Source organism: Perissodus microlepis, chromosome 2 (genome assembly GCF_051167445.1).
Source record: "Perissodus microlepis isolate ML-2025 ecotype Zambia chromosome 2, ASM5116744v1, whole genome shotgun sequence".
Lineage (NCBI taxonomy): Eukaryota > Metazoa > Chordata > Actinopteri > Cichliformes > Cichlidae > Perissodus > Perissodus microlepis.
The window spans coordinates 9,626,720-9,643,781 of record NC_140462.1 but is presented as its reverse complement, the minus strand read 5'-3'; the positions used below and the strand labels follow the sequence as shown (position 1 = coordinate 9,643,781).

Here is a 17,062-nt window from a genome sequence, read left to right as displayed (position 1 = left end):
TGCACTGATTGAGATATTTCTGAATTCGAGGCACATACACTTCAGTGGTCAGTCGTATGAGTGCTGCAGCTGGTCTTCACAGGGCACAATGTAACGGGCTGTACAGTGGTTTGAGCGAGTACACGCGTCCAGCCATTTCTGAGAGTGTATGCGACGAAAGGGAGTGAGGCTTTTAAGAAATGATTTCTTTGGATGGAAATATACTTGTTGCACAATTTATGTACAAATAAATTTAATAGAATTATTTTTTTTTCCCAAAAAGTGTCTTGTCCTTCTTTTCGTCTTCTTAAATGAATATGAATGTTGTTTCATGCTTGGACCCAACATAAAGGAAGTCAGGGGGCAGTAGATAATTGGATTATTGTGACACCTAGTGGCTGATCTCAGTATAATACTCGTGCTGTATGGATATACTGTATAGTCCAGTTTGGGTTAGTTAACATAGATATTGACACACATACACTTACATTTCGCGCTCGGGGAGAAAATATGTTTTTCCTGTAAACTATATTGTAGCTAGCTGTAACCGAATTACAAATTGAGCAGAATCGGGTCTGCGGGTGTATGTGTGAGAACGCTGCACATGAAGTTAAAGTTTAAGCAGAAAGTTTTGATAGCTGCCTGCAGACTTGTTGCACTAGAGTTTGCGCGTCTTTGTCGTTCCGCCTTGAAAGGTGAGGGCGCTCCTTCCAGTCCAAGGATGCTTTCTCGCACACTGTCTGACCCCCACATCGACAAGCCACTTCCTCTTTGTCTAATTTCATGGCGATCGGGAGAGAGGGAACACCGCCGACGCACGCACACTGTCTGAGCACTCCTCAAAGAGTTTATTCGGGGTAAATAATTATCATTTCTCCTCACAAGATTCGCTTTTTAGTTCACAAAGTAGATGTGGTTCAAATCAAGCATACGGGCGATTGTTCCTTCCCCGAAGAATTAATGATTTTAAAGCTTCTGGGTCAGATATTTCACATTGTAGCGCTCTTCGCTGATAACAGATCGGACGAAATGGGCTCCCCCTCCGTTCTCATCTCCCACACACTCAGCTGCACGCTAGTTATCGGCGATAGCTAGCTAACGTTAGCAACGCTTCAAACGCCTCATATGTAATTGTGGACGTGGGTTGTAGCAACACTATTCACGAGTTAATGAGAAGTAAATAACATCAAAAACAACGTGTACTCGAAAGTTGGCGGGAGTTTGAACTTGCCACTAAAATGTTAGAGAGTCCTCAAGTGTTTGTGTTTGGGTTAGCTAGCCACCGTCGCGCAGCTAGCTGCTGTGCTATGTGTTTAGTTAGCGATAGCTCGGATTGCGATTCAAAAGTTAATGCTAGCTGAACTAACTCGGAGTGGACTTTAGTGAATGTCATCTGCGTATATGAGTCAATAAATGTAATGTTTGCATTTAACGGATGAATGTTATCCTTCATTGTAAGCGTCCCGGTGTTTCTGGATAGAGTAGAAACGAGTGAGCTAGCACTGTAAGCTAACTAGTTCATTAACGGTAATTTGGGAGCTAACCGTTGGGGATATTATAACCAAAAAGTTATCAAGAGTGTCATTTCATACTGTTTATTCGTACTGTGTGCCCAGGTTGTTGTAGTAAAGTTAAGGAGAAAGTTGGGGAACATGAACGAGTGTAACTGTGAAAAAGAAGGGGGGAAAAACTATGAGAGTTGTACAGCGCAAGTTACTTTTCTCAAAATACTTTTGCCACCAGATGATGGCCATATCGTTTTAATTGCTGTGCATGTGATGTTATAAGTGTCGAGTTTTATTCAGTTATTTTTTTTTAAATTTATTTTAATGAGCCACCTGCAGCGTCACTGTTTCGCATTATTATCACCTAAAGTAATTTTATCTCTGCTTTGTTTACAGTGTAAACTAAGTTGTGAACCTGACTGGTGCAACAGACGCTATTCTCCAGGTGAGTGTCTGTCTAAACCCTGCAGCTGTACTGATAAAACCTTATAATACGTTTCTGGGGGTAAATATACAGTATATTTCCCCCAACGCCCCCAAAACCGTAGTCCTGTAACTTTTTAGCTTTAGTTATCACTTGATCACTTGAGTTTGTTTTCATTCCTGGCAAATTTGATTATGGCTAATTTCTAATACTCCAAATTCTATGTGTTTAAAAAAAAAAAAAAGTGACTCTTTTTTGAATTCTAAAATCCTCATTACTTTTCATTTGCAAGTCTGGGTTTAATTCAGGTGTCAACATAAGGATGCATTTAAAATTTCTGTTTTTTTCATCTTTTCATTTTTGGCTGGATTCTTGTATGCAGGTGAAAATACGTGGACGTCATTAAAGGGGCCCTGCCAGCACTTGGATCTGTTCTTTCTGTGTCCCCGGGTTTAGACTGCTTGGTGTATGGCTCTGATGGACAAGCACAAACAAATCAAGCGGCAGAGACTCGACCGCATTTGTGAGGGTGAGACTTTAAGCATTACAGTCATATATATTTAGGAGCTTCAAAAATTATATATAAGTGTTTTGAGGAAGTATAATAACATTTGCTTGTAATGTTCCTGTGCCATTGCACATAATGATAGTTTCTTATGAAATAATCTTTGATACTTGGTTGCAGAAGAGATTTGCTACATGCTGTGTCCTCATGAGAAAACCACATTTTAAGCCACAACTCACAAGGGTTTTAACTCCGAAGGCGGACAGTAGTAAAGAATTTAAGATATCCATCAGAATCGGCAGATGCATACAGTCACGGTGAAATTAATTGTTTCGATTTTTAGGTGAGGAAAATAGGTGAACTTGGATCTTTTTAGCAGAATGCATTTGAAGATGTTACACTGCAGATTTCTAGAGATACAGTGGTTGGAGAGTGGAGAGTTGATGATAGTGATGAGACATAACGGTGCGCTAAAATGGAGGGAAGCGTCTGGAAGAGTCTCAGGAGACGGGTGAAAGGGAGAGAGGACAAGGTGAAGGGTCGTGGCCGCAGCTACAGGGAAACGGGCCAGCTGTCTCTTTAAAAAACGACAACAGCCCCCCAAACCGCTCTCAGCCTCAGCTTGGGCTATGCTAATGAGGTTAGTGCTGGTTGGCTGGCTCTCAATAGAGTCGCCCGGTGATTGGAGGCAGGCTGTGGGGGAGGGGCTGGGCGTGGATGACAGCTGGGATCCAGTCAGCCAAGAGCAGGCTAACAGAGAGAGAGGGAGGAAAAAAAAAACGAGCAATAGAGGGAGAGCAAGGCGAGGGTAGAGAGAGAGGAAGACAGGCTGACAGACTTCATAATGCAAGGTTAGCCCCGGTGCTCATGTGTTTTCTATATCGGCATGTGTTTTTGAAATTTGTGAACTGTGGAAGGGGGGAAGGGATCTAGGCTCTGGGTGTGGTGCCGGCTATGTGTGTGCAGTTTCCCTTTTTTCTTTTTTTTTCCTTTTTTGTCTTTAGTGTGTGTTGGTGTCGCAGGCGCTAAGAAGGAACTGAATAATCGCATGTGTGTGTATGTGGGTCTCACTGTGTCTGGGTGGAGTACTGCTGCTTGCTGCATTATCATCGCTTGCTGCCCCTCCCCCCTCACCTCTTACTCTAACTACAGCCAGAGGGGGGGGGAGAGGAGGAGGGAGTAAGGGGAAAGAAAGGGAGAGGGAGGGAGAATGAATGAATCACTGAATGAATTGCATTGTGTGTGCGGCCATGCTCGCTCGTTGTAGGCCTCGGGTATGCCGATGTCCTTTGCTCAGATTGCTCTCTGTGTAGGCCTACTTGGATATATATTTTTACACAGGGAGTCTTTGTGACGCACCCATTTGGGTTTTTCTGCATAGTAAGAGTCTTTGTTTTTTTTTCTCTAGCCTGTTTGCAGTCAGCATGACGGCATTCTTGAACCTTCTGCCGCAAATGTGAATCACACTGCTACATGGTGTGCATCAGATTGAGTGTACCAGGCTTTATAAATACCTTTTTTTTCCCCCCCAGCTTGTGTGCATTTTATCCATGAATTGAGATATGCTCAGGCGTCAGAGGAAGCTTTCGCAAATATTTGTTTTCCACCCCCCCTCCGGCTACCAGCACCTTTTCTTCCTCAACAGTCTCACCATTACGTCCTGTCTTCTGTCCAAGTAAATGTTCCTGCTTGTCACACTCCCCACCATGGGGGCAGGCGCACACACACCTGTCACCCAACAGGACTGAGATAGTGAGTGCTGGCGCATGTGTGGAGTCAGTCCAAGCCTGAAGACGTTAAAGTCGCCTTCACGCGTCCCTAGAGATTATTTGGACAGGTTATCCAGCTCTCAATCCAGGTGTTAAGTGGACTTTAGCTGGCTCAAACACAGCAAAATGTGTGAATAGCACAGGTAATTGTCTAGAGAATCCACAGCGAGTGAGTGGGCGTCATGTGTCCTGCCTCCAGCAGGCTCTACCCAAGTGGACAGTCTCCTGTTGTCTTCTAGTCCTGAGAAATAATTGTTGGTTCTGATTCTCCTGAAAGATTTATCCAGATTTCATGTGAGAAAACTACAGTGAGGAAGAGTAAAACACACTTTACTGATGTAGCTCTTTTTTTACAAAGATGTGGCATTTATAATTTAATTTAATAGTCTGTACCAGTAAAAATATGATTTTATATACCAAAAACAAAAATATTATCCAACGTACTTAAATGTTGTGTTAAAACACTGACATGGCAGATCATTTATTTAAGATGTTAATATTATTTCTTTTTTGAAAAGACACAGACTGAAGTGTTAGGGTGTTTGCTGAGTGGCTTACGAATGTTAGTTACATTATGTTGGCATGAGCATTTAGTGTTAGCCACTGCAAACATTTCAGCCTATAAAACAAAGTTAATTTCACAACAGCAGTGCCAGCTGTCTCAAACAAAACACTAACGTGTATTTCAGGATAACCTAAGAAGGACAATACTTTGTTTGCTGATACTATGAAGTGAAACCCACTCAACTTGAATTCCGTGAACCGATCTGGATGCTGGTTTTTCAGGTGCTTTGCTCAACTGGAAGTATTTCCTCCCTTTCTCTAAAAAACATCATATCATTTAATTTGCAGGGGGCATGTTGCACTTATCATCCCTTGCTTGCCCACCCTTGAATGCAAAGTACTTCCTGTTTTTTCTTAGCTACCATATCGGTTCTTGTGGCATCCCTATTGATCCCTCTGATTTGCGGTAATCGTGCAATATTGACCGTAGTGCACATGAGCCAGTTGTGCAGATGTTTGCTGCTGAGGTGTTTGTGAGTGTGCGACTGAAAAAAAGGGTAGAACAGGAAAAATAAGAAGTAGGGACTCTTCCAGACGGGAGAATTTAGGTCATGACTCAGGCCCCCCCTCCTCTCCAATCCCCACAACCTCCTCCCAGAGACCCCACAGTTTTCTCCGCCCCTCCCCCAGTCATCATACACCCATCACCTCACCCCCGTTGTCCCTCCCCCCACCCGTCTGCTCATACAGTAGGCAGGCCAAGTTCCCAGAATTAACACTTAACTAAAAGCCTGTCTTTCATTAACCAGTGTCCGAGCTTCCCCTTTATGAGTAGTAGATTTGAACAGGACGCGATGGATCTGTGAAGTCTTGACGGTGTATAATGGTTACATGCTATCCTAAACAGAGCTGGAGTTCAATGCCAACTAGGCCAGATGGCTGGACACTGTCCATGCCCCATCATAGATATGGTTACACATTGCTTTTGTAACCTTAAAACACTTGGTATAAACACACACACACACACACTTAAACACACCATCTTGATAGTTCCCTTAGGGTTCTGGTGTAAGTGTTGGAAAAATACAGTCATAAAAGTCTTGAGTTATTATTGTCTAGCTCTGTTTAGCCATGTGCGCAGGGGGATTTTTTGTGAGGGTATGATGACTTGTATCACGTCGGATAGTTCAGACATGGGAAATGCGGACTGTTGAGTCACAAACCTTCAGCTGAAATTTACTGGTTCTGAAATGCAAGTAGCTGGTAGCTCTTTACGTCAAACGTCATGTGGAAGCTACATTTGACAGGGGCAAAAAAGCAGAAAGACTGTGTAACAAAATCTGTTTGAAAACAAGTGCTCACATGCCTCTGTGGCAATTTGATACCTTTTACCTGGTTTTTGCTTCAGATTGATTTGATGCACATTTGTCCCTTTTCTCCCCGGCGGACTCAGGTATCCGACCCCCAATCCTGAATGGGCCAATGCACCCTCGGCCTCTGGTGGCCCTGCTGGATGGGCGTGACTGCACTGTGGAGATGCCCATCCTGAAAGATGTGGCCACAGTGGCTTTCTGTGATGCCCAGTCTACACAAGAGATTCATGAGAAGGTAGAGGAGACACAAGCACACATGTTAAAAAGGCACGACATTCTGATGAGCATGAAACATTCTTCTAAAACCTTCTAAATGTCAAAAAAGGCTGCATTCCCTTTTCCTAGAGCTGTAAACTTCAGACAGCGTCTAAGCTGTCTACACAAAAGAAACCTGCGGAGAAAAAATTCCCCGCCACACAGATTTGGCTGTGACAGATGGCTCAGACATATTAACAAGCACATTTTATGTTATGTTATGTTATGTTATATAGTCTCTCAGACAGAACAACCCTCTCACTTCTTTTTTTCCTTACTTAGAAGGCTCAGTTACTAACTATCTCTGACCTTCCTGTCTCATGTTTTTCTTGCTGGCTGCCTTGCTGGCCAGGATGCTATTGTAGCGGTCCTCACTATCATTCACCTGCTTCCTAAGAGAGGATCTGTCCCATGGTTGGAAAGATTCCATCTACACCATCCTGGGCTGCAGATGGAGATTGTTAGTCCTCGCTTTGCTTTGAAACTCCATTATGAGCTGGAGAATCGCTCTTAACAGAACCTGCAGCAGATGGAAAAGTGGTTCATGCACAAACAACGTGAAGTCACTCAGGATTAGCACCGCTAGCTGCAGCCCAAGACAGTGGAGATGAATGCAGTTGATTAGTTTAGTTTATTATTTCTTTATTCCTCACTCCATTATTCATTTATCATAATGCACTTAGCAATAGATTTGTAAAGAAACAGCTGTATTATTTGATGATTTATTTAAGAGAGCATGCATGCATGCACCTCCTCCACAAGTGGAATCAAAATCTGTGCACAACACTGCAGCCTTGTAACAGAATGATAAGTGCAGTCCACTGAGATGAACACCGAGGTGTTATAATTTCCATCTGTCTCCAACAGGTGCTAAACGAGGCAGTGGCCGCTCTGCTGTACCACACTATCACTCTATCCAGAGATGACTTGGAAAAGTTTAAAGGCCTACGAGTAATTGTCAGGATCGGCTCCGGCTTCGACAACGTTGATGTCAAAGCAGCCGCTGAGCTGGGTGAGAGGATCAAATTTGTACTGTATTTTCAGAGACTTGTACAGCCATGCTGTGACACACAGTAAAACAGAACACAGTTTAGTTAGTGTTTCTTTCTTCTTTTCTAACCGTTATTTAGGCATCGCTGTCTGTAACGTGCCAGCAGCCTCAGTGGAAGAGACAGCAGACACTTCGCTATGTCTGATTCTCAACCTGTACAGGCGAGTAACCTGGATGCACCAAGCTCTAAGGGAGGGGACCCGTGCTTCTAGCGTGGAGCAGATCAGAGAGGTGGCTGGTGGCGCCGCTCGTATCCGGGGGGAAACGCTGGGCATTATTGGTCTAGGTGAGTAAAAAGCGTAGTGAGGGGTGGCATCAAAGTAAGGAAATGTGCCGAATTTTAAAATAAGCCTGTGCACCACTAATGGCTTCTTATACCCCTAACCTCCCCTTCCTCCTTCCAGGACGTGTTGGTCAAGCAGTAGCTCTGCGGGCAAAGGCCTTTGGTTTTGGCGTGATCTTTTATGACCCTTACCTGCCCGATGGCGTGGAGCGCTCACTCGGCCTGCAGAGAATGGCCACTCTGCAGGACTTGCTGATCCACTCTGACTGCGTGTCCCTGCACTGCAGCCTCAATGAGCACAACCACCATCTCATTAATGACTTCACCATCAAACAGGTGTGTGAACATACTCCAAATATCCAAAACAATGTTAGCTTCAGAAAGGGTAGCATTACTTCCACCTCAGCTATGTTTTGTTTAGAATAGATTGTCTAGTGACAACATACCTCTGCTATCTGTTTAAACCCTGCGAGTAGCTTGCGTTGTTTATTTTAGATGAGATTAGATACGACTGCATTCTGCCGTACTTCTCTAAATATTATCTTGCATCAGCTGATAATCATTTGGTTCAGTTAGGTTATTAAGTTTAGATGTATTTGTCACATCCATATGATTAGAAGTTTATTATCAAAATGACTTCAGTAACATCTGAGGACTCGTTCCTGCCTAATTCTGCCTTATTGCTCTTTGTGAGGATGAAAGAAATATTTTTCTGCAGGGGTCTTTGAATGCATTAATTGTAGTTTTTTGGTGGGATTAATTCAACATAATCATTATCTAGCATCAGCTAAGTAACCTGCTGCTTTAGCACACAAGAACTACTGGCTGGTGTTTTGTAAATAATAACAAGAAGCGACAGGACTTTAAATGAGAGTGACTATTTCTATGTGCAAGACATTTCAAACAGGTCATTGTAATTGTGTGACTGTGTGTGTTAATCAGAGTTTAATAGTGCTCATTTGTTTCAGTTTGTACTGCATTTTGCTGCAAATTGAAATTCTTAGCCTTTCCTCGCAAGCTCTCATCCACATTGTTGAATGATATTGTTAATGACACAGATGCGCCAAGGAGCCTTCCTGGTGAACACATCTAGAGGCGGTCTGGTGGATGAGAAAGCACTGGCTCAGGCCCTAAAGGAAGGCCGGATACGAGGTGCCGCCCTGGACGTCCATGAGACAGAACCCTTCAGGTAACCCTAGTGAATTGGGCTCTAACTGGCCCGCTACATTCATACATAAGTGTGGCGCAAACCCTCAGTGCTCTCTCTGTAACAGCCTGTACTTTCTTCTCTCCAGTTTTTCAACAGGCCCTCTGAAGGATGCCCCCAACCTGATCTGTACCCCGCACACATCTTGGTACAGTGAGCAGGCATCTGTCGAGGCTCGTGAAGAGGCAGCCAGAGAGGTGCGCCGGGCCATCACTGGTAAGACGTGTACACTCATCTTATGAGATCGAGCCATTTCTTTCGCTGCAGTGAATGCATTATTATGTGACACTCCTCACTTTTTGGCAACTATCACTTTTCTAATGACAGTTTGGGTTCTGTGAATCGCCCAGTGTTTGTATCTCTAAGCATGCATACAGGTTTTTTGTGGTTAGGACAAGTGCAGAATTAGTGGATCAGAGCTGGAGTCTGACTAATTCTGGATTTTCTTAAGATGAGTGATAGAGTTTTAGAGTACTACCAGGAGTACCCCTTGTTTCTCTTTTTTGAACTGAGCAGTTACTGTCATATTTCAGACCGGCTTTCAGGACAAAGTTACTCAGTTTGGATCAGATGTTAGTGAAGGTGAACTCTGCCTTTACACTTTACTAGCACTACCCTTGGAAAAACCTGGAAACTGTTCTAATGATCATAAAACCAAGTTTTTATTACCGAGGTGTCAAAACTCATTAAGGGTCCATGGGAGGTCCTCAAATATTGTCTTTATGGGAGAAGAGGTTAAAGAGTAAAATTCCAAAAACATGAATTTTTAAATTCTTGATTATATTTCCACACATAAAATTTGAAAATGAAATACCTACCAGCAAACACAGAGCATGTATGATGAATACACAGGCTTCATTGGAGTAACGTGTTCCCTGTTGCCATGCTGAGACTGTTTTGACTCATATTGCTAGAACATTAAACCAGAAATGTATCCGGTAGCTGAATAAGGAGGTTGTCGGTCATATCTGACAGCGAAACTTTGTGGTTTGTTTACTGCAGGGCGTATCCCCGATAGTCTGAAGAACTGTGTTAATAAGGAGTATCTGATGGCAGCTTCTCAGTGGCCCGGCATGGAGGCCGCTACTGTTCACCCAGAACTAAATGGAGCCGCCTACAGGTGAGCGGAGAATTGACCGAGATTGCCTCATTGGTGATGAGGTTGAATTTAACCTGATCTGAATTTGTTTGGCTCTGTGTCAGATTTCCTCCGGGGCTGATCAACGTTGCAGCAGCAGGTGGCCTCCCAGGAGCTGCCGCAGGCGTTGAAAGTTTGGTTCCAGGAACCCTGGCACATGGCATCGCCCCCGTCTCCCACCCCCCTCACGCCCCATCCCCGGGGCAACCTACTAAGGCCGAAGCCGACAGAGACATCCCTTCCGACCAATAGCCCCCCCCCACCGCCGTCAGCACATTCCGTCATCTCTGGAAACCAACCCCCGCCTCCCAGGATCAGACACAACCCTACCCTCCAGTACATCGGCAGCACTAGTTTGACCTGACGTGGCTCTACAGTCTTTTCTCAGATCACATAACCAGCCCAGGAGTGACCTGTCCACACCACAACAATCCCCCCCCCCCAACCACCACCACCCAGAATACACCCTTGCCTCCATCATCCACCTGCTCACCCACCATCCCCTCATCTCCTTCACTCCCCCACTACGTCAGCAATAACTGTGTTCTCAAGGATTCAGTGATTGGATTGGTTTATTTCCTTAGTTGGTTGTTGTTTTAATGAAAAGTTGATCTGCTCTGGTTCTAGATGTTAATGTTTGTTTGTTTAAAAAAGAAGAAAACAAGAAAAAAAGCATTTCTGACACGAGGCTTTACAGTCTGCCTCCTGCAGTCCTCCTCTGACCACTAGAGGCACAGACACAGAATGGTTGAAGCCCCACTTTTGTACATTAATGGCTCATGTTACTGCTCTCTTCCTCTTTTCTTTTTCTTACCCTTTCCATCTTTCTCATGATGGGGGGTGAAGTTTGTACTGAAGTAAAAGAAGAAAACAGGACAGAATCACAAACAGTACATCCTCTTCTCCCTGCCAAGTATCTAGCTAACCCTTTAGCCCACTTTGGCCCTTGTCTCTCCTCTGCGCTGTCATCAGCTTGCTCAGCAGAGGGATCCATAATGCTGTCAGTGTGGAGCTCTCTGACTGTCACAGTGTGTTTTTTATCTGCTAAACTCGTCTGTGAGTATTAAACCCATTATTCTTTGTCAACTTTCACTGCTGCGATTGTCTAGTTTTAGGACAGTCATCCCTGTATTTACACACGCTTTTCCCCTTTTGGATTGTGATGTCATGAGATAAAAGCTCTGAGCGTCATATCAGAGATGTACCTGCATGTCCTGGTATGAATTTCTATCTCTTGCCAGCAGTCTTGAGTGGTGTGCGTTTGAGTGTGCGAGTGAGTGTGTGAGGTCCTGTGCACCTGGTGCCCACAGGGACTCGATTGCAGCAGCTTTTCTGTTTTTCATTTCCTTCCCAGCTGGAAACCCAGCAGCATTTCAGCAGAGGGCGCTGTCTGGCTGCTCAGAGCAGAGGAAGCTGCCTGCAGCTTCTCTCAGTCACAGTTACAGGTAACCTTTAGTGACGAAGAACACGATGACACACTGCCGACGTTCAAACCACAGGAGGGGTGACCAGGGATAGATTACCGCCTTATTGTTAAGCTCGCGCCACAACCACCCACACACCCACTCGGTCACCCACCCTCCACTATTCTCCCACTGTGATGCTCCAACCCTATACATCTGCTCATGAATCCATCAATTCCTTCAAAGTGTGAGGGGACGGTAGAGATTAGATTCTCCGTAGGAGCAAATGGGACGGTGTTCTTGCATGCTGGCTCGTTAATGACCGTGGCATGCGTGCGTGTGTGTGTGTGTGTGTGCGCGTGATAGTGTGGGTTTGCGTGCAAGTGTGTGTTTGTATGTTCCCTCACCCTTATAACAAGCTGTTGTCGTTCCAAAGGAATAGCCCCTAGGAGTAACTCTTAAACGCTGTTGCCCTGGTGTCATGGGAACACCACTTCTAGTACCTCAGTAACAGATATTGAATGTACCGTGCATACCCTTTTATTTTTTTTGTACAGATTTTCTAGATGCATCTTTACTATTCTTTACTAGAAGGGTTGTAAAATGGTAGCAGTAATGATACAATTTAAAAACAAAAAAAAGCCCCATAAAATAATTTGACAATATCTTTGTAGGTTCGATAAGATCAATGAATACTCAGGCATTAAATCCAATGCGTATCTGTTTGCCTTTACCTTTTTATTTCCTCATTGTGTAAGAATTCGGCACAGATTCAGACTGTAGTCGATGTGTTTCAGTCCCAATCTTACTGACTGATGGAAAAATGAGAGAAAAAAAAGGAGGAAAAAAACAAAACAAAAGGCGATCGTTGTGATCTGCTAGTTTTCTTTTACTAGAACAGTAGTAGTAGGTGCTGTTTTGTTATTCATTTAATCCCCCTTCATCAAGCTGCTCTATCTATAGTGCATGTGAGGTAATTTTTAAGGGGAAATGCTATTGCCCCCCCCCCCCACCCCCACTCCCTCCTACCAGACCCCACCGAGTGTTTCCAACCCGAGTTGCCATGTTTGTCGTGGTCAGTTTCCAGTGATGTACAGTTTCCCCCCTCAGAGTCTATGACAGACGTGGAGCGCGTCTGTCCTGAGATGTTAGGCTCCTCTGTCATGTGATGAGTATATATTTTTAATAAATAACCCCCATAGTTTGGATTATGAGCATAATAGTAATCTTAAATTTTTTTTGCTGTTGTTGATGATGATGATGATGATTATATATATATATTTTTTTCAGTTCATCAGTGCACTGTTATGAAAAACGTTCTGTTTTATTTTAATGGATATGCTGTCTGTGTTCTACATGTTGTACTGAAACATTTCAGAGATCGAGAGATCCCTCTTTCCCCCCAGGCCCCAATTTTTATTATTTTTTTCTTCTTAAAAGAAATTTGTCTGATCCCACCACCTTTTCTCTCCAACTGATATCCTGTGGGCCTTACTTACTCTCTCCCCATAATAGTAGCTGTTAGAGAAATTTGCCATGGAACCACTCACTGCCTTAATACAGTTGACCACAGCAGGTGAAGTCAGGAGACACACCCAGCCAAAAGGAAAAAAGAAGATTGGGCCACATTCAAGGCCTCTCCGCAAAAAGCTCCTCACACCCCAGCAGGCCTAAATCTACTGCACCTTGTTTCTTTATCAGTGACGAACCACATTTAGCCTTGCGTGAACTCTTTTAGCTCATTCTGCAGCACATCAATCCTGTGCTGTACAGCGTTATTTTAAATGTCTTTTTTCTTACTCCCTGGTTTAATAGTTCAAATCAGCCGGGCAGAGAGTATATGTGTGTTGGCTAACAGATAAGCACAGTGTGAGTATGCTCACAGCTGATATTTCACTCTTGGGTGTGAGACTGCCCCGCCACCGTTACCATCACCGCTCTGCTGCTCTTAAGTCTCCGAGCCGGAGCCCCGGTGTGACTGGTAGGGGGAGGACAAAGCGGACTCTGGTGTGGTCTGTTGACAAAAAGCAAAAGGAGAAAATTATGGTGAGAGCTGGTCACTTTTTCTCTCTCAGGGTTCAAAATGCACACATATCCTCCAGCAGTCGCCCTCTGTCTCTTGTCCCTCATCCCAAGTTTTCCGCCCTGACAATGTAGAACAGCCTCCTGCATTTTTTTTTTTCTTTTCTTGTTTTTGGAAACCGCTCTCCCCTTCGATCCCTTTGTGCACAGGTCTGAACTTTTTCCTTTACTCTTTCATTTTTGCTTTCTTTTAGCACTGACATCTAACCATCTAACAAGGAATGAATGAATGAATGCTTGGAAGTGACTGTGTGTAATGTTAAAATTGGGAAATGTATTTTTACAACATGTGAACATTTTTTTTTCTTTCCACTCACTCTCATTGTGAATTGATTTTTGTTTTGTTTTTTTGTTTTTTCTTTCACCAGACTGCAAAAACAAAACAAAAAAAAAAACAAATTAAAAAAAATTTCTCCTGTAACTAGACTCTTAAGCTTTATTTTTTGTTTTGTTTACTTTTTTATTAGAAACAATCATGTTTGTGATGGTAACTTCCAATGGTAAACTCCACACCGTATTTTAATAAAATCTTAAAAAATGAAATTTCTCTCACTTCTTTCTTTGCGTTTGTAAGCTGGTACCAGGCGTCCTGCTGTGTACTGAACCTTTAACACTGCCTTTGGTAATTTCTTCGGGGGGAAAAAAGGGGGTCTGTGCTTCATTGTTAGTGGTTAGTTAGATGGTGACAGTTAATTGCCAGCTGTGATATGTTGACAGTCAGCATGTTGAGAACATGGAGCTGTGTTTACAGAACATCTGCCATAAACAAAATTGTTTACTAGCAGACTTGAGCTGCTCTTTTATATTCCAACTGTAGCTTAGGCAGTGCCAGCATGACCACAGGTTTACAAGTGGGCAAAGTAGGTGGGGAATACAAGGAAGGGGGGCTCAGGAGGGTGGAGGGATTATTGGCTCCAAAATTGCTTCCACATGCACACAACCAGGAACTTTTAAAATGGAGCAGAGATCGTTCTTGACCCTGTTTTAATTTTACTGTACTGTGCAAAAGTCTAGAGCCACCCCTCATTTCTCTGCATTTGATTTCAAAGGAGCCAGACCTCCTTGTATTTTTTTTAAAATGGTCTCGAGCACTAGTTCTCCAGGCTTTCTAAAGGTCTTTCAAAGTCTTTCTCTGGATATTTTGTTTCACTCATTTCAGCCCAGTGCTTGTACCTGGCTGTTTTTAGATGAATATATCTTTTTGTTAAGCCGCGTAATGCTGACTCGTGAAACACTTATTCAAGTAAAAGAATGGCATCTAAGTCAAGGGATGAAGCAGAGTTGCCTACATATAACAACTCAGAAAAAGAACCAGTTTTAAATTGGATTTAAAACTAGGACAGAGACTGTAATTAACAGCCTGTCACAAAACCACATCATTTGTTCCCATTTTTTCAGCTGAATGTGTGAACAGTTCAAACGATAACAGTTTGACAGGAATAAGGTAGTATTTTTTGCACCAACAAGGTGGTTCCCAAAGAGCTAGTAGCTCTTCCCATGGTGTGCAGTATGCCCTGAACAAATTTGAGGAAACTGGACAAGTAGAGGACAAAAAATGCAGGTAAAACTACAGCAGATTAACACTACCTAGAAGTCTTGTCCATAAGAAATAGGAAAAATTGCAATATAGATCTGACATAGGACATGAAAGATTCATTTGGCCCTTCAGCTGATCCATCTACTGTTCACAGAAGGAAAATAAGCAGGGAGAAAAGGCTGAGGTGTGCTGAATTACACAAGAACTGCACTAAAAATCAGTGCCAACAGGTCTTGTGGAGTAATGAATCCAGATTTAAAATTCTTGGTTCACTGCCAAAAAAGAGGCGCACCAGTGAGTGTCAACAGCCATCTTGAAAACGTGGTGGAGGCACAGAGGTCATGTTTAGAGCTGCATTTCAGCCAATAGCATTGGAGAACGTTTCAAAAAATAAACACAGAAAATTACGGTCATATTTGATCCACCATGCAATGCCATCTGGCAAGCATCAGACTGTCAACAGCTTCATTTTTAGCAATGATCACAGATACTCTGCCAATGCAATTAAAACATACTTAGATGGAAAAACAGTGAAACACCATCAGTCATGGACTGGCCTCCCCAGAGCCCGGGTCTCAACATTATTGAGCACTATGGGTTCATCTTGACAGAAAACAGAACAAAAGGCAGTCAATATCCAAAAAAGAGAAAAGCTGGAGAGCTTCGAAGCAGCCTAAGAAATTTCAGACTGTATTGAAGAATTAAGTTACCAAATACTGACTTTGAGTGTTCAAACTGCACAAACTCTGTGTTTGTCTTACATACTGATGTATTTCCATGTAAGTTTACACATATTTTAATAACTGCACGCATTTTCCTGGCACCCACACTACCAACAAAGCAGCTACTATGCTAGTAGTGGCTAATGTAGCTCTGAGCATCTTGCCTCAATAATCAAAAGTGACTCAATTTCAGCTGTTTATGTGCTTTTTAGAATTGTTTTACTGTATAGCTAGGTTGGGTCTTGGCTTTTTTTCTTAAAAAGTTAGTTTTCAAGGTTTAATAGTAACCATATGTACCACTTTAGCTCAATAATGTTAGCATGCTAGCAGCTATACCTGATTGTTGTTGTGTTTGGAAGATAGATGTATAAAGAAAAAGAGGTTTTAGTCTATTTTCTAAAATTTCTTGGTTAAATTATGGTTCAAATAAAATTAACCAAATTTAATTGCAGTTCATACAAAAACTACAAAATTATTATCAGTTATCAGAGGTAGTATCAGCCCTACTAAATAATTTTAAATATTTATCTCTTGCAGGGATAAATGGGTTTGAGCTGCGTGGCACAGGGAGGGTAAAGATGTGCTGAGGAGTTGAGAGATGGATGAACACATTGTTGGTTTTGGTCTCATGCACCGTGTATCGGTGTAATCCATCTGTTCTCCCTGCTGTTCTTTCCTCCTGTCGGTCCTGTTATAGGGGTGCAGAGTGTTCATGGCAGTGAGGCCGACACAGTGGATCTAGTATGTCCCACGCACAACGCTCTGTGATTAGCTCACGGTTTTCCTTTCATTGCCCTACTCGCTTGGCTCGTGTAGCACTGACGTGAGCACGTGATCGACAGGAAGAAAACTTCCAGCTATCTTGCCGATTTGCGTCAGTCAGGCAAATCCGCTGCTGTATCCGGTGTCCTAAAGCGAGACTTTTTGAGTGTGTGTGTGTGCGCTGGAGAGCGCAGCTTAACCGTGAGCTCTGCGTGTGTTATGGTAATGTAAGCAATCATCAATTCCCACATAGGTTTGCAGGCACACGTGTGTCAGTGTCCACCGGCATACCTCCCAATGTGGGCTCAAAACTGAAGTCGTTTTGTGGGTGCGGTGTGTTTGATTGCATGCACGTATGCACACCTGAGCAGCTGATAGAGTGTCACTGACATTTCACATTAACGCGGTAAGTCAGTCTGGATGCTAAGATCACTGTCATTAATCAGCAGGCAGCAGCAAGGGAGTCATGCTTATTTCCCGTAACCTACTTTCAACAGCATCAGCATGAACAGATAGATAGATAGATAGATAGATAGATAGATAGATAGATAGATAGATAGAGC

The 17,062-nt window shown here is 43.2% G+C and overlaps 1 protein-coding gene across 3 annotated transcripts; it reads left to right on the top strand.

Annotated features, from left to right (window-relative positions):
- The first annotated feature begins 712 nt into the window (after window positions 1–712).
- ctbp1l (C-terminal binding protein 1-like) lies at window positions 713–14,021 on the top strand. 3 transcript variants are annotated; one of them, XM_084944554.1, is made up of 11 exons: window positions 713–836; window positions 1,881–1,929; window positions 2,291–2,437; window positions 6,140–6,294; window positions 7,182–7,326; window positions 7,445–7,651; window positions 7,770–7,984; window positions 8,707–8,837; window positions 8,944–9,071; window positions 9,858–9,975; window positions 10,059–14,021. In XM_084944554.1, exons 3-11 carry the CDS (start codon window positions 2,377–2,379, stop codon window positions 10,243–10,245), a joined length of 1,347 nt encoding a protein of 448 aa, XP_084800680.1. In that variant the 5' UTR covers window positions 713–836; window positions 1,881–1,929; window positions 2,291–2,376; the 3' UTR covers window positions 10,246–14,021. The 3 variants fall into 3 exon arrangements, with proteins under 3 accessions (XP_084800680.1, XP_084800688.1, XP_084800697.1); XM_084944562.1 differs by lacking the exon at window positions 713–836 and adding an exon at window positions 971–1,155; XM_084944571.1 differs by lacking the exons at window positions 713–836; window positions 1,881–1,929; window positions 2,291–2,437 and adding an exon at window positions 3,130–3,264.
- The last annotated feature ends 3,041 nt before the right edge of the window (window positions 14,022–17,062 follow it).

What these genes read in the sequence shown, in the direction of transcription:
- ctbp1l (XM_084944554.1), top strand. Translation starts at nt 2,377, where the DNA reads ATGGCTCTGATGGACAAGCACAAACAAATCAAGCGGCAGAGACTCGAC. An exon ending in GCTGGGCATTATTGGTCTAG is followed by an intron (nt 7,652 to 7,769) that starts GTGAGTAAAAAG and finishes TCCTCCTTCCAG; the next exon opens with GACGTGTTGGTCAAGCAGTA. An exon ending in CATGAGACAGAACCCTTCAG is followed by an intron (nt 8,838 to 8,943) that starts GTAACCCTAGTG and finishes TCTTCTCTCCAG; the next exon opens with TTTTTCAACAGGCCCTCTGA.